Source organism: Cervus canadensis, chromosome X, assembly GCF_019320065.1.
Source record: "Cervus canadensis isolate Bull #8, Minnesota chromosome X, ASM1932006v1, whole genome shotgun sequence".
NCBI classification, from domain to species: Eukaryota; Metazoa; Chordata; class Mammalia; order Artiodactyla; family Cervidae; genus Cervus; species Cervus canadensis.
The window spans coordinates 142,242,733-142,263,930 of NC_057419.1; the positions used below are offsets into that span (position 1 = coordinate 142,242,733).

At 51.6% G+C, this 21,198-nt stretch overlaps 2 protein-coding genes and 1 non-coding gene across 8 annotated transcripts in view; 2 read left to right on the forward strand and 1 right to left on the reverse strand.

The window, feature by feature from the left end:
* Positions 1-7,754, forward strand: part of ZFP92 (ZFP92 zinc finger protein) — a 22,671-nt gene extending 14,917 nt beyond the window's left edge. For all 6 annotated transcript variants that reach the window (XM_043457586.1, XM_043457582.1, XM_043457583.1 and 3 more), the window contains 4 exons: positions 140-190; positions 397-523; positions 1,398-1,502; positions 1,844-7,754. In XM_043457586.1, the coding sequence (XP_043313521.1) occupies positions 158-190; positions 397-523; positions 1,398-1,502; positions 1,844-3,117 (1,539 nt within the window). In that variant the 5' untranslated portion in view covers positions 140-157 and the 3' untranslated portion in view covers positions 3,118-7,754. The remainder of the gene's footprint in view (positions 1-139; positions 191-396; positions 524-1,397; positions 1,503-1,843) is intronic.
* Positions 7,755-15,327: 7,573 nt separating this feature from the next.
* TRNAG-CCC lies at positions 15,328-15,401 on the forward strand. The gene has a single exon. It is a non-coding gene; the product is annotated as a tRNA-Gly (tRNA).
* A 2,682-nt stretch (positions 15,402-18,083) lies between these two features.
* On the reverse strand, positions 18,084-20,660 carry TREX2 (three prime repair exonuclease 2). The gene is made up of 2 exons (XM_043457597.1): positions 19,744-20,660; positions 18,084-19,078 (listed from the first exon to the last, which is right to left on the reverse strand). The coding sequence occupies exon 2, from the start codon at positions 19,042-19,044 to the stop codon at positions 18,334-18,336; it is 711 nt and encodes a 236-aa protein (XP_043313532.1). The 5' UTR covers positions 19,045-19,078; positions 19,744-20,660; the 3' UTR covers positions 18,084-18,333.
* Positions 20,661-21,198: the final 538 nt, after the last annotated feature.

Sequence of the window (21,198 nt, forward strand, 5' to 3'; positions counted from 1 at the left end):
CTGAGGAGAGGGGACAGGAGCTCAGCTTTGGAAAGTGTTATGGGTTGAATTTTGTTAGCAGCTCTGATTGGGGCCTTATCTGGACAAGGTCACACAGTGCATAGGCTCAGCTCACACCGGTCTCTCTCCACCCCCTTAGCATCCCTGTGCCCCCAAGATGGCGGCCATGCTCCTGACAGCCAGACCCAAGGTAAGTGGGGATCCCTGACTGTGGACAGCCCCTCAGCCCAGCATTCCCCCCATCAGCCTCCATCCGTTGCATTTTCCTGTCCCGTTGTCACAGCTGTTGACGAGCTCTCTGGGACCCACCACGACCCATGTTTTTTGTTGCTGCCAGCTCATCCTGGGGCCCATGGGGGTGAATTCCCCTGAAACCACCGTGATGGCTTGTTTTAGGTGCCAGTATCTTTTGAGGATGTTGCTGTGTACTTCACCAAGGCAGAATGGAAGCTTCTGGATCATAGACAAAGGAAGCTGTACAAGCAAGTGATGCTAGATAATCACCACAATTTGGTGTCACTGGGTAAGGATCCTGCACACAGTCAGGCCCCCAACCTGTCTCAGAACTCAGTTTATTTCTGAGTTCCTTTCCTTGTAGGTTACTGTGATTCCAAGAATAAATGCATTTCCCCATCAGGTCAGTAATCCAGTGAAGCCCAGCTTTTACCTCAAAGGCAGTTTTATCTAAGTGGTTTTAGGCCTATAGGTATTTTTATATAAAATCAGAGGTTAACTAAACCTCATCTACCCAAAAGATAAGTGCAAATTATCCTTGAATATTTATATGCATTAATTTATACTTATTTTTACCAAAGTTGCCTTTTGTGTACATTTCATGTAATAAAGTTTAGAAGCATCTGTTCCTTGCATCAAGCCATATAGAGCCCAGGGCATAGAGGTCCAGGACTTGGTTTTCCAGTCTGGAAAAATCTGGAAAGAGCTGGCACCAGCTCCTCTACTGCGCCCCCCCTTGGTTGTTTCTGCCCCTCACCAGGCAGTGAGGTTTGGTGTAAGGAACAGAGACATCTCCTCTCTTACATGGTGAAACAGGCAGCCTTTTAGCTCTGTTCACTTCTTGATACTCCCTGCAGCTTTGCTCCAGCCCTCTGTCTGCCCTTCAGTGTCTGCACTAACTCCCCATTTCCCACAAGCTGCCCATCTTGCAGGCCAAATGATAACATGGTTATCCTCTTGACCCGAATCACCACCTATTTAAGACTCTTCATACATGCCAAGCCTGTTCATACACTCAGAGCTCTTTGCCCCTAGAGGGACTGTGCCTTTTCTCAGGACCTTCCCAGTGACACTTTCTAGAAAGTTCTTCATTCTCTGGTCCTGAAGATACTAATGCCAGACTGAGTCCAGGAGTGATTAACCTGCTTCCTCTCCATGGACAGGATTTTCGTCCTCCAAGCCTCAGCTGATCATCCAGCTAGAGCAAGGAGAGAAACCATGGGTAGCAGATGTCCACAGGATGAGGATCACCACAGGGATGCAGGAAGGTGAGTGAGGGGAGCTCTACTGGCTTGCCTGAGCCATTGGCAAAGAGCAGCAGTTGATGGAGGGTGGCATGGTCACTTTGGGTTGGACATTCTCTTTCGTGGCAGTTTTAAATCTGCCATGGAATCCTCTGTCTCACAACAGCTCTTCTATTTCTAACTCACTGCTGTCTCCTCCCCTCTTGCCTTCCTATCTGCTGATAGTCATCTTCCTTTCTCTCCCATGCCCTCAACTCCTGATTCAGCTCTTCTCAGACTTGGAGTGAGGGTGAGGGTAAAGAACAAACCTAAATTGAGACCCAGGAAGGTAGTGACGCTGGTTGGTGCTCTCTCTGTCTTTCCAGGTGACAGAATGAATAGCAAGCTGACAATTTCAAAGGAGAATAATTGTCCAGAAGAACTCCCAGGGGCCAATCTTCAGGTTGGCAACATGGGCCAGGTAGCTGGGCAGTCAGAGGAAACACTTGAGCACAGACAGAAACGTGCCTGTTGTCCACAGACAGGTTCCAGCAGGGGTGACCCTCCTGGGGAGGAAGACCAAGGCAGCTCCCCAGGTGAGGGAAGAGAGATGCAGGGAAGCAGCTGCGGAGGTAGGCAGGATTTGGTTGTAAGGCAGCCGAGTTTCAAAGACATGGAGAGGCAGTTCGTGTGTCAGCAGTGTGGGAAATCCTTTTCCCGGAAATCCAACCTCGTCAAACACCGAGTCATCCATAGTGACGAGAAGCCCTTTAAGTGTAGTGAGTGTGGGAAACTCTTTCGGCGCAACTTCTCACTCCTGGAGCACCAGCGCATCCACAGTGGTGAGAAGCCTTATGCATGTGGCGAGTGTGGAAAGGCTTTCACACGTGGCTCCAACCTCATCAAGCACCAGATTATCCACACTGGCGAGAAGCCGTATGTGTGTGATGAGTGTGGGAAACGGTTTGGGCGCAACTTCACACTCATGGAGCACCAGCGCATCCACAGTGGCGAGCGGCCCTACTCCTGTGATGTGTGCGGCAAGGCCTTCAGCAGGAGCTCCAACCTCACTGAGCACCAACGCACACACAGCAATGAGAAGCCCTACACGTGCAGCCAGTGCACAAAAGCCTTCAAGGGCATCTCCCAGCTCATTCACCACCAGCGTGTCCACAGGGGGGAGAAGCCATTCACGTGCAAGGAGTGCGGAAAGGCCTTCCGGGGCCGCTCAGGCCTCAGCCAGCACCACCGGGTGCACACCGGTGAGAAACCCTATGAGTGCAGTGAGTGTGGGAAGACCTTCAGCCGGCGATCCAACCTCTTCAAGCACCAGATAGTGCACACTGAGAAGAGACCCTACAGGTGTCAAGAGTGCGGGAAGGCGTTCCGCCACTGCTCTGCCTTCCTGCAACACTGGCGCACCCACAGCCGCCCACAGCCCTGTGCCTGCGGCCACTGTGATGACTGCAACCAGGCCTCCAAGGAGAAACCACAGCCTGACCAGCAGCCAAGAATTCACCAGAACCTCTTGGAGGGGAACAACTCAGAGATGGAACCGGCCTGCCTGGGCCTCCAAAGAGCCACTGCGGAGTCCCATCCAGAGAATGAGAATCACCTTCAAGACTCCAGCTGTGCCACTGCCCCCAGCACCACCATCTGACTGGGTGCTCTGCAGGAGGGCTGGCTTTAAGATGAGCCTTCCTAGTCCCCTTCCCTTCCCTCATTGATGATGCAATTGCAGCCCAGAGACTGCACCACAGACTGGCCCCTTCACACATTTGTATTCCTCATTGGAGCAGCTGAAAGTGCTCTTGCCCCTTGTGCCTGGGGCCTGCGTGCTGTGGGTGGGAGGGAGCGAGTGCCTTGAGTTAAGTAGTAACCCATATCATCTCATGGGGGCCTTCAATTCATCCCAAGACTTGTTAGTGTTTTCAGGTAGAAGACACGAAGAGCACTTTAATCCTTTAAAAGCGTAGTAGTGGAAGGGACTTGACAGCATTCAAAATTGTGGGCTCCACATCGAGGCTGTGGCTGGACTGTGACATCACCTAAAATTCATCAGAAATGGTCTGAGAAAGGACTCAGGGACTGAGACAGTGAATTGCTCGTGCCCACTTTGTGTGCCCACACATCAGCCCATGGAGAGTGGCATCTCCTTGGGGGGTAAAGCACAGGACACCCTGCTTTTGTGCTGAGCAGTGGCCCATACTTTTTCCAGGCCATTTGACTTTGTGCCTGAAAATCGCAGCCTCCCACGGGCACCACCAGCTGCTTCCAGGAGAAGCAGCACCCAGGACCCATCTTTTCAGAGCTCAGGGGATTTGGGGGGATGGCTTCCCTGGGCCCTTCGAAGAGGATGAGGCCTGGGGACTCTTGGCTTCCCCTCCCAGAGAGAGGAGCCCTTGGGCTCAGGTCCCTCCCAGCTGCCACCAGCTGCCCTGCTGCCTTTCGTCTCCTACCCACACCCCGGCTCACCCCACCCACTGCCTTCAGATTCAGCCTGCAAGGGCTGGACTGGCCTGTCTGCTCCTTCTCCCCACTCTCAGTGCCTAAAGCACACAATTTAAGTTGCTTCTCCCCCTGAAACAGCAGCCCCTCATGCCTGGTGCTGATCAGGAGGAAAGCAGGCTGGGTTAGGAATTTGCACAGAGCAAGCCCAGTAATGGCTCTCGCTTTCACATGATGTTTGTTACAATATTAGAGGTTCAGTTGCTTTCAGTGTTCTTGCATTCAGGTGTAATGTAAGTCATAGTAGAAATTTTTGCTATAGGGGAGTGTCAGGGAATCGCCCCTTAAATAAGAATCCTTCCAACCCTCTCAGAAGACCTCAGGAAGGAGAAAGGGGCCTACCTCAGGCCTGACGGCCAGTTAGCTTGCTGGCAAGCCTGGCCCGTCTTCTCACTCCCTCCCCTATCCCTGCAGAGACAGGGTGAAGCCTTCAAATGGCACTTTACTGCAGGCCACCCCCTGCCCACCTTACCCACAGAAACTCTGCAGGGAAGAGTTCATGCTGCCTGGGGGGAAGCTGCTGGCAGGTCTGGATTGTTCTGCCCACACTGTCCCCAGAGCTGGGACCAGGAGTTCTGCCCCCTTGCCCTTCTCAGCCCTGCATCCTGGTTGGCTCACCACCTGCCAGCCCCCTTCAGCACCCGCCAGGGTCTTCGGCTCAGTCACACGGACTGCCAGAGGTCAGGCAGGTGGTGGGTGTGCTGGAGATTTCCCCCACCGGGCCTCTGAGAAGCACGCACTTCCCCTGCCAGAAACTGGGCTTGGAAGTGCAGGGCTCCTTCTGCACATGCTGCTTGGAGCGCCCACTGCTTGGACGACTCTGGAAGTGAGAGTGAGAAGGAGATAGAGAACAAGTCGTTTCATACAGTTAATATGACCATCACTTGTGCACATTTGTGACTTAGGAAAAGTTCTTTAGTTGTTGTAACTTGCTTTTATTTCAGCCTCCTTTTGCTCTGTGTGTCACGTCGTCTTTGAGCCCAGCGTTTAGTAAATATTTGTGAAATGAATCTTATCCCCTTAGCAAATGACCTCAGGTTTTAGACCACAGTTGGCTCCAACCTTACCTTTTGGCAGTGGAAAGTATTTGCAGCTTTGGGTTTTCCACTAGAAATAGACGTTTTAAAGGAGTGTTGTCTTTGAACACTGTGGTGAGGTCACTGGGAAGCATGTTGTTTGTCTGAGGTTCCAGACAGTCTTTCTTAAAGCAGCAGGGCTTCAGGAAGCCCACCCCCACAAAGGGCAGGGGACAGCGGCCTGAGGCCATTTGCTCGGGCTCTGGTACCTTTTTTGTTCAGCTGAGGCATCCCAGGATTGGGGCAACAATTGCTGCATGACAGGCCCGGAAGGAGCGTAAATCCATGCACAATGCTATCCATTTCCATCGCTCTAGAAAGTGAATGGCTTTACTCCTATGGGTCAGTAACCAACTTTTAATAAAGAAAAGGTGTATCTCCCCAGTACAGCATCAACCTATTGGTTCCACTGGATAAGCTGACTAGATTTTGAATGTGAGCACCTTTTTATACCTTGGGACCCACCTAGAGATGACTAGATACTGGGGGTACAGGTGGTGATGCCTGATTTTTCAACAGAAAGTGGACTTGCCTGGAGAGATGCAAGCAGAGATGCCAGGCACATGTTCTCTGGTCTCAGTGCCCTGAAAGGCTCCAGGATTTCTTTAGTGCTTGCTTACCCAGATATGTGACATGTATAAGTGATGCATCTTTGGTTTGGCATTTCTCCACCTCGTCTCACTCCTTCATTAGATTTTCACTCCACTTCATTAGCACATGTGGTGGTAATCAATCAGGTGTGCATCAGGAACTAAACTGGTCACATGGAATCATCCAGAGAGTGTCCAGAGAGGATGCTTGCGATTTGCCTTCTACTGTGCCTTGAAATCGGGCTCCCCCCGGCTAGGTGAGGAACTGCGATTGTGGCCCACACTTGCTTTCTCATGACGACTGGAGTGTAAAAGCTGAGACTGTTGGGGATGTCTTGCCTGCTTTTCACCACCTGCCCCCCAACAAAATTCACACTCCACACTTCTGGACTGGGCTTTGGCTCCAGAGACGACCCTGTCAGATGCTGGATCATGTAGCACATGATTTGATCTTTCAAACTTGGGACACTTTTCAAGAGCTGTTTAAGTGCTGCGGCAGTATCTTCTCATAACTGGTAAACTGTCCCAACTGAATTCTTTGACTTTGGGTGTAAACAAATAAGGAAGGTCTGGGTGTTGATTTGAAGTAACAGCAGTTTGGTGAAAGGTCTCAGGAAAGGGTGCTGACCTAGATTGGGGGAGGGGGAGCCGAGACAGTGTGTCTGGGCATGAAGGGAAGCCAGGACCCCTCCAAGAGGAGCTGCACAGAGACCAAGGGCAGCCGCCCAAGGCCGCTGGGACTCCTAGAGCAGGAGGGCAGAGCCACCCCATCAGTGACCTGGTGTCTTAGACCTTTTGCTTACATTGCCTGCAAGGCTTGTTCCCCTTTGCAAAGCTGCCTGGTGCCTGAGAAGGGGGCTCTTGCAGGATTCTGTTACCACTGTTGTTGAATGTCCTTAGTTTCTAATTCTACTGGATGGCTTCCCCCTCACTCCGGGGCTGGTTCTGGCCCATACTGTGGCAATCTAGGGGAAGCAGGATGCCCAGGCTGGAGGCAACTCCCTGTGAACAATTCCAGAGGGGCCAAGACCCCGCTTTTGCCATCCCTGCCACGGTAAGGGGACATGGCAGCTTTCAGCTCAGGATGCTGAGTCTGCCTGGTTAGGTAGCAAAGTACTGTGTGGAGGTCAGGGTAGAACTTAGTACCAGGTGAACTCTGAAGACGAGAAGTGGAGATCATGGGGTTTCTGAGAGGATGGAGGGCTTTCTGTAGGGCAGACATGGGGTAAAGGGTCATGAGAACCAGAGCACGAACAACTAGGAGTGTCAGACAAAGAAGTTTGGTCTCTAGCTGGCTCCTGAAGAAGAGCAATTTTTTCTAACAGAATTATTCTAAGATCAAGGAAGAAAAAAGTTGTAGATGATAACTGCTAGAGTTTGTGAATTTACACATTGAAGACCACTAAGTGTACACTGGAGTCATCTAGACAGTTCTGAAGAATTTTCCATGCAGGAAGGGGTCAAAAGGACAGAGTACTGGTGGGGGGGGGGGGCGGGCAAAGGCAAACGGGAGTGCCCAAAATTGCAAAGCACCCCGGGTGGTGGCTTGCTGCCATTTATTCTCTCAGGTCAATTCTCACTTTTACCTCTACTTAGATGGTTTCCTCTTGTGCTAGCCCCAGTGTGTCCATGACATCACAACACAAGGGCCCTCTAGGATTTGAAGGTTGCTGGTTCATCTTTCAAAACCTGAACACATTCAGAGTGTACAATTGGATGAGTTTTGATGTGTATCCACCTGTAAAACCATCACAGCAGTGAAGATGGTGAATGTGTGTCCATCACCCCAAAAAGTTACCTTGTCTGCCCCAGTGCTCACTCCTTCATACCCCTTCTTGCCCTCCCCCTTCCCACAGTGATTGTTCTTCCTGTCACTCCACATTGGTTTGCCTTTTCTAGAATTCTGTGTAATTGAAATGATGCAGCATGCACTCTTCTTGCCTGACCTCTCAGCATAATGACTTTGAAGTTCATCCAGGTTGTTGTGTGTTTGTAAGTTCTTCATTTTTTAATCACTAGGTACTAGTCTTATTTTCTGAATGGATCAAAATTATTTTGGTACATTTTTAGGTTTTCCAAACTTTGGCCTTGACAAATAAACCTGCTGTGAAGTTTTGTGTGCAATTTTTTTGTGTGGACAGTTGTTTTCCTTTCTCCCTCGTATATAGCTAGGAGTGGAATTGCTGGGTCACATAGTAAGTCTATGTTTAACTGTTTGAGGAACTGCCAAAGTGTTTTCCAAAGCAGTTGCACCGGGCTACCTTCCCACCAGCAGTGTATGAGGGGTCCAACTTTGCACGTCATCCTAACACTTGTTTTTGTCCATCTTTGTGATTCCAGACATCCTGGTGGGTTGAAGTGGAATCATGTTGTAGTTCTGATTTGTATTTTCCTGATGATTAATGATGTTGAGCACCTTTTTACAACCTCATCAGCCACTCATATATCTTAACTGGGTGATGTGTGTGTTCAAATCTTTTTACTTTTTTTTTTTTTTTTTTGGCTGCACTGTGGGGCTTACAGAATCTCAGATCCTTGACCAGGGATTAAACCCAGGCCTTCCACAGTGAAAGCTTTGAGTCCTAACTGCTGGACCACAAGAGAAGTCCCCCTTTTTTTTAACTTGGGTTGTCTTGTTATTTAATGTAAGAGTTCTAGATACAAGTCCTTTGTCAGATACGTGTTTTGAAGATATTTCTCCCAGACTGTGGCTTCCCTTTTCATTTTCGTAGCTGTTCCTTGATGAGAAGGAGTGATTTTATCTTGATGAAGTCAAATTTATGAGTTTGTAAATTTTATAACTTGCACTCTTCATATCACAGTTAAGAAATCTTTTCAAAACTTGAGCCACTAAGATTTGTTCCTCAATTTTTGCAGCACACTGCACCTCCCACTGAACTGTGGTGTTGGAGAAGACTCTTGAGAGTCCCTTGGACTGCAAGGAGATCCAACCAGTCCATCCTGAAGGAGATAAGTCCTGGGTGTTCATTGGAAGGACTGATGCTGAAGCTGAAACTCCAATACTTTGGCCACCTCATGCGAAGAGTTGACTCATTGGAAAAGACCCTGATGTTTGGAGGGATTGGGGGCAGGAGGAGAAGGGGACGACAAGAGGATGAGATGGCTGGATGGCATCACCGACTCGATGGGCATGAGTTTGAGTAAACCCTGGGAGTTTGTGATGGACAGGGAGGCCCGGCCTGCTGCGATTCATGGGGTCACAAAGAGTCAGTCACGACTGAGCGACTGAACTGAACTGAACTAACTGCACCTCCCTGTCCTTCACCATCTCCCAGAGTTTGCTCAAACTTATGTCCATCAGATTGGTGATGCCATCCAACCATTTCGTCTTCTGTTGTCCCCTTCTCCTGCCCACAGTCTTTCCCAGCCTCAGGGTCTTTTCAAGTGAGTCAGCTCTTCGCATCAGGTGGCCAAAGTATTGGAGCTTCAGCATCAGTCCTTCCTATGAATATTCAGTGTTGATTTCCTTTAGGATTGACTGGTTTGATCTCCTTGCTGTCCAAGGGATTCTCAAGAGTCCCCCAACACCACAGTTTAAAAGCATCAATTCTTTGGTACTCAGCCTTCTTTATGGTACAACTCTGACATCCATACATACATGACTACTGGAAAAACCATAGCTTTGATTATATGGACCTTTGTCAGTAAAGTAATGTCTCTGCTTTTTAATACACTGCCTAAGTTTGTCATAGTTTTTCTTCCAAGGAGTAAGTGTTTTTTTAATTTCATGGTTGCAGTCACCCTCTGAAGTGATCTTGGAGCCCAAGAAGATAAAGTCTGTCACTATTTCCATTTTTTCCCCATCTATTTACCATGAAGTGTTGGGACCAGATGTCATGATCTTAGTTTTTTGAATGTTGAGTTTTAAGTCAGCTTTTTCACTCTCTTCTTTCACTTTACTCAAGAGGCTCTTTCTTTAGTTCCTTTTTGCATTCTGCCATTAGGGTGGTGACATATGCATATCTGAGGTTATTTTTATTTCTCCTGGCAATCTTGATACCAACTTGTGCTTCATCCAGCCCAGCATTTCACATGATGTACTCTGCATATAAGTTAAATAATCAGGGTGACAATACACAACCTTGACACACTTTTCTTATAGAAGTTGCATAGTCTTAGCTTTTACATTTAGGTCTATGATCCATTTCATTAACTTTGTGTATGGTGTGAGGTCAATTCATGATTCATTTTTTTCTATTTAGATATCTAGTTTTTTTCAGGTCCATCTGCTAGACACCTGTCATTGGATTTGAGACCCCCCGGCTCATCCAGCATGACCTCGTCTCAACATTTGTCATATAATTATATCTGCAGAGACCCTTTCTCCAAATAAGGTCACATCCACTGAGTCTAAGAATTGGCATATCGAGGTCCTCGTGGAGCCCAGTCAGGAACATTGTGGAACCCAGGGAGCTGGGGGAGGTATGAGGGCAGTGGGCAGGGGCAGCAGGTAGGGCTCAGAGGCCATAATGAGAATCTCAAACATGCCAAGCTTCTAGGCCAGGGTTCCAAGGAGCAGGAGCTGGATCGTCACTGACGCTCACCACCCAGCTGATATGTGCCCTGCCCTGGGTTCAATCCATCCTCCTGGCACAACTGTACTGTGTCCATTTTACAGAGAAGGAAACAGGCTGCCCTGTGAGGTCCAGTCTGCTGGTCACAGAGTTGGGGAACAGGGTGGGTAGGGGCAGGGCCCAGCTCCCAGGCTCTTCCCCTTGGCAAAGTCCACACACATCACCAAGAGACAAGGCTCTCTCCCAACTGCTGGATACCTCTCACCACCTCCAGGGTAAGCACATGTAGAGGAAAAGTCAACAATTTATTGCTCGCTCTTTCTGCGCGAGCAGGATTTCCAGCTTCTCAACCTGATGTGCCCTGGCAGGCAGGTGACAGGCTCCAAGGGGGCAGGGGTGAAATAAGACATGATGAGTTTTCAGTATCTCCTTTGTTTTTTGGAGAAGGAAGTGGCAAACCATTCCAGTACTCCTGCCTGGAAAATTCCATGGATGGAGGAGCCTTGTATACTACAGTCCATGGTGTCGCAGAGTTGGACATGACTGAGCGACTTCACTTTCACTTTTCTTTGTTTGTTTTTTTAATCCAAGTTAAATGGAAGGTTATACAGCTCCCTGACCCCGTGTAGCCTCTCACCTGCCACGGTCACTGGCCAGCCTTCTGCGGGGCTGGCTGCCCACTCCTTGTGCCCGCCCTCCCCACAGGCTTTTCCTCACCTGGTTACGGGCCAGGCCCCCAACCCCACTCCAGGTTTCTGCCAATACTGTTGGGGTCCGATGACCACTGCGGGTGACAACCGAGCTAAGCCTTTCTAAAGACGCACCATGTCGCCTTGGGAAGGCCTACCAGCTGACATTGCCCAGAGCTCTCCCTTTCCCCCTGAGCCCTGGTTGTGCCCAGATTGGTGGTCAAGGCAGAGAAATGGCAGGGAAGCCAGCCAGAGACGGGACAATCCCCTGTGGGTGGGCCTTTGGGAGGTCATGTGCTGAGCCCTTCATCCAGCAGAGAGCGGCCCCATGAGCGGAGTCCATGCAACTCATGAGACACCCGAGTGTCCCCAAAGAGGCAAGTCGTGTGGGGCAGTAGCTGGGAAGCCACGAGGCAGCCTGAGGGCAGTGGGCAGGGCTGTGGGAGGCCTGCAAGCTGAGATTTGCGGTGGAAAGACTGTGGGAAGGCCTCAGCCAAGCTGCTGGAAGGAAACTTTTCTGCCCTCCCTTTCTTGAGAGGACTACGGAGATCCACCTCCCCTTTGTGAACCCTGGAGCTGGCCTGCCTCCTGCCAGTCTTACAGCTCAGGAAGGCTCTTCTTAAGGGCCCTGGAGTCACCTCTTTGAAATGCAAATCTCCAGGAAGTTACCCTCGCGCCCCTCCAGGCAGAGAGAAAGCTTTCTGGTCCTGAGGTTAAAGGCAGTTCCCAGCACAGACGGCCACCCAGATCACCAGGAGAACTTGCTGTGAGCTAGGATGGGTGATCTTGGGAAGGACTGCCTGACTTAAAAGACTGAGGATTCCTTCTGGCTTTGTAATGGGGAAACAATGAAAACAGTGACAGAGTTTATTCTGGGGGGGTTACAAAATCACTGCAGATGGTGACTGCAGCCATGAAATTAAAAGATGCTTTCTCCTTGTAAGGAAACCTATGACCAACCTAGACAGCATATTGAAAAGCAAAGACATTACTTTGTCGACAAAGGTCCATCTAGTCAAAGCTATGGTTTTTCCAGCAGTCATGTATGGATGTGAGAGTTGGACTATAAAGAAAGTTGAGCGCCAAAGAATGGATGCTTTTGAACTGAGGTGTTGGAGAAGACTTGAGAGTCCCTTAGACTTCAAGGAGATCCAACCAGTCCATCCTAAAGGAAATCAGTCCTGAATATACATTGGAAGGACTGATGCTAAAGCTAAAACTCCAATACTTTGGCCACCTGATGTGAAGAACTGACTCATTGGAAAAGACCCTGATGCTAGGAAAGATTGAAAGCAAGAGGAGAAGGGGACAACAGAGGATGAGATAGTTGGATGGCATCACTGACTCGATGGACATGAGTTTGAGCAAGCTCTGGGGGTTGGTGATGGACAGGGAAGCTTGGTGTGCTGCAGTCCATAGAGTCGCAAAGAGTCGGACATGACTGAGCAACTGAACTGAACTGAGGAGTAAAGTTGTTTGCTTTCATTGCCACTTTTGTGGAGAGGACTCTGGGTGGGCAGGGTCCAGGGGCAGGGAGCCTAAAGTGGGAGGACATGGATCTGAGGCCTGAGGCCCACCCTTCCCTCCTGGCCTCCCTGGGACTATGATGATTCGTCTATGCAGTGGGTGGGCTCCCCAAGTTCGAAACCAGATTGATTACCACAAACCAGGGCATTGCCTATTGAACATTCCTGAAATCCCAGAAAAACCTCTTAGAAGCTTCTGAATATAAGGAACCAGCGACAACAGAAATGGATTGTTGACTGAAAAAAAGCAAAACCTAAAAGTTGAGAATTATGTTGTATTTGGGGGCATTACTGAGGACAAAGCCTTTCAGAGAGCTCTGAGAAACTGTTCCAGAGAGGTCAAGGAGGAGCCAGGTTTTGCTTCAAAACAACAAAATGGTAGTCAAACACCAAAAAATTGCTGCTAATCACAAAAACCAGACATTGCAAGTTAATGAATTTCATGCTTTTCTATGTGGGGGGTGAGATTCAAGGGTCTGGGTTCATTGATATCATTCCCTTGATACACACATTAGCTATCTAGGATCAGTATCCTATTTTTCTCCATCCTGAATTCCTCTTGGGATACAGAGTACTGGGGCAGCTGCAGTGGCTGATGGCTTGATCACTGGCATAATTGCTTGTTTACTGAGATGGCAGGCAACTCTGAAAGCTGGAATCTGGGGCCATATGCAGGCCAGGGGGTCCTGTCCCAGCCACAGCCACTCACCCAGCAGGGTAAGAAGAATGAGGACCCAGAAACTGTCTACACAGCACACTGGGCAGAAGCCTCAGGAAAGAAGAGGAGATGAAGGAATCAGTTGTGGGTGGTCACTTTGCAAACCGTGTGGGTCCATCTCCACAGACAAGGTAAAGCACATAGAACAAGGCTGTGGAGCAGTCATTGTGCCGGCAGGTTTCTGTGTCAAGTTGGCTAGGCTAGGGTTCCCAGTGTTCAGTCAAGCATCTGTCTAGATGTCACTGTGAAGGGATTTTTGAGATGAGATTAACAGGGAAATACAGTTAGCAACTGAGCAAAGCATGTCAGTCTACATAATTTGGGTGGGCTGCATGCAATCAGCTGAAAGCTTGATGACAAAAACACCGAGGTCATCGTAAGAGGAAGGGATTCTGCCTCCAAATGGCCTTTGGACCAAGCTGCTGCTCCTCCCTGAGTCTCTGGCCCAATGGCTCATTCTGCAGACTTCAGAGTTGCCAGCCCCCAGAACTACATAAGCCGATTCCATATGTACACCTATCTAGAGCTCTCCAACTTGTCCTGTTTTTCAGAAGCACCCTGACTGCTACAGTCATAAAGTCATATGAATACACAGCAACTAAGTGCTCAGAGAAAACCTACTAGACAGGTGGAATGATATCAGCAAAATACAATGATAATGGAGTATTTTAATACAGTATCACAGGGTTGGGCTGATCTAGTGGACAAAAAAAAAAGGAGAAATTCAATAGTGCAATTATCAAACTAGATTCTAGAGAAATAGTGAAAAGCACACATCTCTGAAGGACATTAATTTTTTTCAGTCTGTTGGGCATTTTAAATGTTGCATGCATTTGACCTCTATTATTGGTTGAATTCTGTTAAGAGTCCTAACCCCCAGAACTTTAGCACATGACCTTTTTTTTTGGAGACCAGGATTCACAGAGATGGTCAAGTACAGATGAGGTCAATAGGGTGGGTCCTACTCCAACAGGACTGGGCCTTTATAAAAACGGGACATTTCAATTTGTGGTACTTTGTTAAAGCTGCCCTGCCCTAGAAAGCTAATAAAGCCCCCACCCCAAAATCTTAAGCAATGTATCTTCAGAGCACTATCCAGTACAATTCAACATACACATATAAAAAATGACCACAGTCTCAACAACTTGGAAACCAAGACAAACTCTACTATGCAAGCAGTAGATGGGTGAGGAAATGAAAAGTGAAATTTGAAAGCATCTCCCAACGCAAAGCAAAGAGGAATGTTTAGTGACAAACGTACAAGACACAGGAAAATCTCATTCAGGGCAAAATTGCAGACTTTGAGTGCCTTACTGATTCAAGATGAAAGCTGACAAAGGAGGTTAGTATTCCTCTTAAGAAATTAGGGGGAAAAAAAGAACAAAAACTGAGCCAAAAAGAAGACAGAAAGATGGGATTCGTAAAGATACAAGCTGAAGTCCTATGCACATGGTGTCCCATAGCCTGTGGACTCCACCAAAAGACATCTCCAGCCCGCTGCTCCAGTCTTCTGTCCTCTTCTCCTCGTCCTGCTGCATGGATAGTTCTGTTTTCAATCAGGCATGCTCCTGATCACAGCTGCATCCGCACTGGCAGACATGGACGTGGCTTGGGAGCGACCAACACTTTTTTTTTCATTTATTTTTATTAGTTGGAGGCTAATCACTTTACAACATTGTAGTGGGTTTTGTCATACATTGACATGAATCAGCCATGGAGTTACATGTATTCCCCACCCCGATCCCCCCTCCCACCTCCCTCTCTACCCGATCCCTCTGGGCGACCGACACTTTTTGACGAGGGGCAGGTGGCCGGCCAGGGTGAGTTGGAGCGGTGGAATTGGTTCTTCAGGTCTGGCCCTGCTGCTCAGCATGGTTGCTGTGAGTCCCGAGTTCAGCCCTGTGGATGCACACAGTCTCTGCAACCACTCACCAGCCCAGGAACCTGGGGCAGTAATGACAAGCAGAGGTGTGCGAGTCTTTGTGTGTGCACACGCATTCATTTCTCTTGGGTAAATAGATACTCAGGAGTGGAATCATCAGGTCATTATGGTAGGTGAGTGTTTAATATTTTAACATGTGGCCAAACTGCTTTACAAAGTGTCTGTCCCATCTCCCACTCCCACCAGTGGTGCCTGAGCCTCCCAGTTCTTCCCCGTCCTTGTCAACACTCAGGATGGTCAGTCTGTGTTGTAGCCATTCTAGTGGATGTTAGAAGTTCAGGGTACTTCCCTGGTGGTCCAGGGGCTAAGGACTCCTCACTCCCAATGCAGGAGGCCCAGGTTCAATCCCTGGCTAGGAAACTAGATCCCACATGCCGCAACTACAAATCCCACATGCCGCAACAAAGACCTGGCACAGCCAAATAAAGACATAAACACATTTTGTAAAGTTCAGGAATTTTGAGAGTTGATTGTCAAACACGATTATTTAAAAAATTCAATTGTATAAACTTCCACTTAAATTGTATTAAAGAAACAAAGGAGATATTCCAAACGCATCATGTCTTATTTCACCCCGGTACCTTGGCACAGTGCACCACCCAGGATCTCTTCTGAACCACATGTTCAATGACATCATGTGGGTAGCTGTGTTTTTACAACAGTTTGGCCTGGTGGGAATATTTACCCCACAGGAATCAGCACTGCCCGCAAACCAGGGCTAGACTGGTTATTGTTCGGTTGATTGTGTAGACTTGCTGCTGCTGCTGAGTTGCATCAGTCACGTCCGACTCTGTGTGACCCCATAGACGGCAGCCCACCAGGCTCCCCTGTCCCTGGGATTCTCCAGGCAAGAACAATGGAGTGGGTTGCCATTTCCTTCTCCAATGAATGAAAGTGAAAAATGAAAGTGAAGTTGCTCAGTCGTGTCCGACTCTTAGCGACCCCATGGACTGCAGCCTATCAGGCTCCTCCGTCCATGGGATTTTCCAGGCAAGAGTACTGGAGTGGGTCAGCAGTGCCTTCCTTCTCCATGTGTAGACTTGAGTCTGTAGTAATTACACTGTGAATAACAAAAAGAAAAAAAAAACTTCCAATATCAAAAACTACTATCCAGTTCAGCAGAGATTTTGTTCATGTCACCAATGAACACATGAGGTTCCAACACACACCTTTGCTGTTTCGCTTTTGTCTTGGTAAGATCAGTAGAAATATCAACCAACGTTTATGTGGGAACCACAGTCAGCCCTCAGTTGCAACCATGGGTCAGGTACCCATCCAAAAGTTTGGCAAGTCAACTGAAGAGATTTTGGTGAGAATCAATGGGTCATATGGAATTGAGAAATAGTGTATCATGTGTTTTATTGTATATATATTGTAGATTTATTTGTACATTGTGTGTTTACATATTTGATAACAGTAAAATTTATAATAAATTTACATGTCTGTGTCTGTGTGCATATATAGACAGACATAGAGAAATATATACACTCCCCCAACACAGAGGTGCACACACACACACACACACAAATAGGCTTACATTTACTTGTCACTGTGGATCAGCACATCACAGCTTTCAGACACAAGGGGACATGCCCCAGCCTGTCTGCTCCATGCAGCAGGTACACAGCATCGCCTGGCCAGTCTGAGCATGGGCTCAGGGAGGGCGCCTGTGCCCCAGCTGCTATAAGGCCCGGCAAGCTGGCACTGGGTAGGGAGAAGCACTCGGGCTCACAAAAGGCCATTGATCCACCCACTGTGGCCTGGAGGGGGCCCTGTTTTCCTCACCGACTCAGTGAGTTGGTGAGTAGGTGGCCCAGAGCCTGGCTAATGAGATAAAGGGACCCGGCTGTGCCTGGACACCAGGGATCTGGGGGGTTCTAGGCAACCCCAACACTCAGCTCTGCCTGCCACTAGCTCCTGGACCAAGGCCCTGCCCTGGCCCTCTCCCAGGTGGGTGTTCTCCCCAGGGCAGGTGGCAGGGTGTGGACCACCCTCCCAGACTGTTACCCTCAGGTCTTTCCCACAGCACAGCGTGAGAGGTGTTGTAAAAACAGAAGTCGACTTTTCCTCTCCTCTGCTTACAGCGCTGTGTGGCTCCCCAGTACTGTCAGGGTCCATCCAGACCCTAGCTGGGGAATGAGGCTGGCCTGAGGCAGCCACTGCCAGGGTCCTGGCCTCTTCCATCTGCCACTCTGCCCACCGCCGTGGCCCCAACCACTCTGACCTACTTTTGTGTTTCGGGATGGCCCAGCTGGCTAAAGGCTTGAAGCGTGGCTCATGTGAGTCACTCCTGGGCATGGTTGCCCCACCTTCCCGCCCCTTCTCACCTGCTCTGTCTCCTGGCCATCCCGCCCCTACCCTGCCTCATCCTTTGGTGCCACCAGCGGGGCCCCAGTGGCAGGTGGGCCAGCCGACGCCCCCACCAAGCCAACGGCTGAGAAGGTGCCCTCTGCCCTGAGATGACTCCCGGCTCTTCTCAGCCTCGCGGGGCCCAGCACAGACTCCTTCCAAGCTGTCTCCCTCACTAAGCACCTATGCAGCACAGCTGGAGCCCCGACGGTACCCTCCCTGCATGCTCGATGTGTGCATCTCCGGCCCTCCTCCCGCACCAGTGGCCCCCACCCCACTCCGCTCGGCGCTCTGTGTACCCACCTCCCGATTTCACCCTGCTGTCCACTCAAGAGAAGGGACAGGGCTCTGGGAAGGAGGCAGTGGGGCTTTGCCAATACACTTTCAGGCCCCACAGAGGTTACTTTGGTCCTGCTCACTGATTTTTGGGGGTCTCTGGGGGGATGATAATCAAAGCCGCGGGAGGAGACCAGCCAGGGCAGAGGCCCATGGCTTGAGGTCCACAGCCCCAGCCTGTCAACCCTTTGGACCAGGCTCTGAGCACGGAGGTCTCACCCAGCAGACTCACCGCAGAGAGGCCACAGGGGGCTGCCCTGGGGGGCAGGTGGGGGGGGCTTGGCTCCTGCCCTGGGCCTTGCTCCCTGCCTGGCCCCTCTGGGCAGGGTGTGGGGAGGAGGGGAACTGAAAGCCAGCTGGTGAGCAGTCGTTAATGTTTATTGAAAGACGGGGTGACAGGTGGGTGCCAGCAACAACCAACTTCCCTGGCGCCCGGGCCAGGGAAGAGGCCAGGAGAAGGCTTTAGGGCTGTGAGGCTGGTTGGACCAGAACAGGGTAAAGCCTGGCAGGTGTCTGGGCCCAGCTGAATGGTGCGGATGCTGGTGCTGCCCTGCTGCAGGGACTGAGGCCTCATTGCCCTGGGCAGCAGCATCACCGAGCCCCTGGCTCAGGCCTCGAGCCTCGGGTCATCAGGTGGCATGTACATGGGCTCCACGTGGGCCCAGCTGAGGGCCTGCTCGTCAGCCCAGGTAAGCAGCTCGGCAGCGCGGTGCAGGAAGACCATAAGCAGGGTGTGCACATCACCCTCAGCAGAGTGGGCCGCATTCGGCTCCGCCTGGAAGTAGCGGCGGAAGAGGCTGCCCAGGCTGTAGCTCTTACCGCCCTGGGCCCGAGTGCCGTGGCTGTGGGCACGGTCCAGGCCCCGCAGTGCCGCAAGCGTGTCCAGGCAGACGGTGTCCTGGGGCAGATCAGCGCCCAGGCGCTGCAGCTCCATGCAGAGCAGGGGGAAGTCGTAATCGAAGCCGTTGTGGGCCACCAGGCACACGGGGCCCTCCTGGCGGCTCAGGAAGGCCTGCAGTGTCTGCACCACGGTGCCGTCAAACCTGGCCTTCCTGCACCTAGCCAGGCCCTCACAGCTCAGGCCAGTAATCTCACTCGCCTTGGCGGTGAAGGGGCGCTCCGGGCTCATGCACAGTGTGAGCTTGTCCATGACCCGGGGTGGGAGGGGGGTCCCAGACTCATCATGCTCGGGGTTCTCCAGGGAGGACCGGTGGACTGCAAACAGGGAGAGCTCAGCAATCTCAGGGTCTATGCTGGGGAGCCCGGTGGCTTCCAGGTCCAGAAAGACAAAGGTCTCGGCCCGAGGTCCCTTGGACATGGTGATGGTTTTCACAGAACAGGGAAGCCTACAGCTGCCGAAATAAGAGGCAGAAGACACAGGGGCAAAAGAGATGGGGATGCCTGGCCTCGGCCAGCCACAGCTTTGCCCGTGGCCAAGGTTCTGACCCTTCTGACTTCCCTTCTGGCTACCTCATGAGCCTTTAGGCTCTAGGAGCCATTTCTAAGACCCAAGTCCAGAGAGACTGCTATGGGGCCTTCCGAACTGGGATCCAGTGACTGGGATCTGTTACTTCTGTCCAGGATGAGGCCTCCTAGGGTCTTGTCACCCCCTCCATGGTGGCCCTCAGACCCTCCCTGACCATGCCCACTGCTACCGTCTAGTAAACAGCAAAAGGCAGGTCTGATATGCCCAGACCCTGGCCTAGGGCCTCTGACTCTGGACCCGAAGGACATGGACAGGCAGTGTGCCAGGCCCATGTCACCAGGGACTGCAGCCTAGGATGGCACCATCACCAACACACTGTGGCCAGCAGCCTCAGGACCAGTGCCCAACAAACGTGACCCTGGGATCAGCTGCTGGAAAGCAGGCAAGCAGGCACCCAAGACAGCTCTCCTGGGAATTCCCAGCCTCCCTGGCTTGGCCTCCTCCCAGCACACAGGTGGATCCAATCCGGATCTGACCCAACCTGTCCCCCGTTCTGCTTCCGGGCCCCGGCAGCTGGCCACGCTGGCTTACCTGCAGCAGCTGCTGGCCGGGTTCTTGGGCTACTGGATACCTGTCTCACACAGGCTGCTCTGGGCGGCCTTTAATCTGTGGCTGTGGCCCGCCCCCAGCCGCCTGTTGGGTAGGGAGGAGATCGGATGCCACAGGACCTGTGCTGCTGGCTTGCCACTCCCTCACTTGCTCACAGCTGCTGGGACACACGCCCCATGTTTTTACAGGCCGAAAAGCTGGCTCCTGGGCCGCAGGCGGGCTCCCCACAGGTGGAGCGCAGCCTGGGCTGGAAGAACGTGTCGTCACAGGTGTGTCACAGGTGTGAAGAGGAAACCCAAGCCCTCTGCCCTGCCTCCACAACTGATCAGGGCTGGCAGCAGCAGCCGGGCCTGATGCCTTGGGTTCAACACCCAGCCCCGGGCTGGCACCCTCCCACAGGAGTATCTCCAGGGCACAGCTCTGTCACCAGAGGCAACCAAAGTGGGCTAGGAAGACAGACCACAGTGTGGCCCCACTGACAGCAGTTGGGGTGCACCAGGGCAGTGGCCCTCCCACTATGGGGGGGCTCCTCTTCCTCTAGAGTATCTCAGGGGCCTGGAGCAGAGGCTACCAGGGAAGGAGCAAAGGGAGGTGTGGCAGGTGGGAGCAGCCCTCCACCGAGTGCCATGAGAGCCAGAGGCTCCGGGTCCTGCCCAGCCCATGTGGCTTGGGCCAGGGTGAAGGGCACAGTCAACGGAGGAGGTAAGAGAAAAGGCCCTCCCTGCTCCAGGAGAGCGGATGGCACCATCCCCAGGACCTCATCCCTGGGCAAGTCGTGCCAGCCTCCGGCAGTGGGTGCTCACAAGCCCAGTCTCCCACTGGGGTGCAGGGAGGCAGTTAAGAGCCAGGGGCAGCCTGCCCGCAGCGGGCCCTTCAGTCTCCTGGGCTGTAAAGCTGTCAAGGAACCTGGACCACAGTGCCCAGGGGTCTGCCTGTGCTCCCACCTCTGCCAATGGCAGGGGACCAGCTCCCTGGAGCTTCCTGATCTGGAACAGCCACAGGGGAATCAGGGAAACGAAGATGCAAGTGAGACTGGCAACCAAATGCTTAGATGGGGTGGGGGGGCCTCCCCCAGCGCCCTTCAGCCTGATCCTGAGCTGACGGGGGCAGGGGACCCCACCAGGTGTGCCTGTCCCTGGGCTTGCAGGAGGGAGGTGGCTGTGACACAGCTCAGGCAGATACTGGGTGGCCCTGGAAAGCCCCGACAGCTGCTTCCTGGCCAACCAGTCAGGCCACCAACAAGAATTCCCCAGGTCAGTGCTGGGTGGCCTGGGGAGGCAGGAGAAGGAAGCACACGCCCCCACTGGCCACACCCCAGATGCAGTGGGTGCCAGCACCCCGAAGGCCAGCCCAGGGTTGGGGGTAGGAAGCAGCGGATCAGGGCCTGGTGGAGGCCGTGGTCGCATTCAGCCAGGAGTCGTGACAAGACACCGCCAG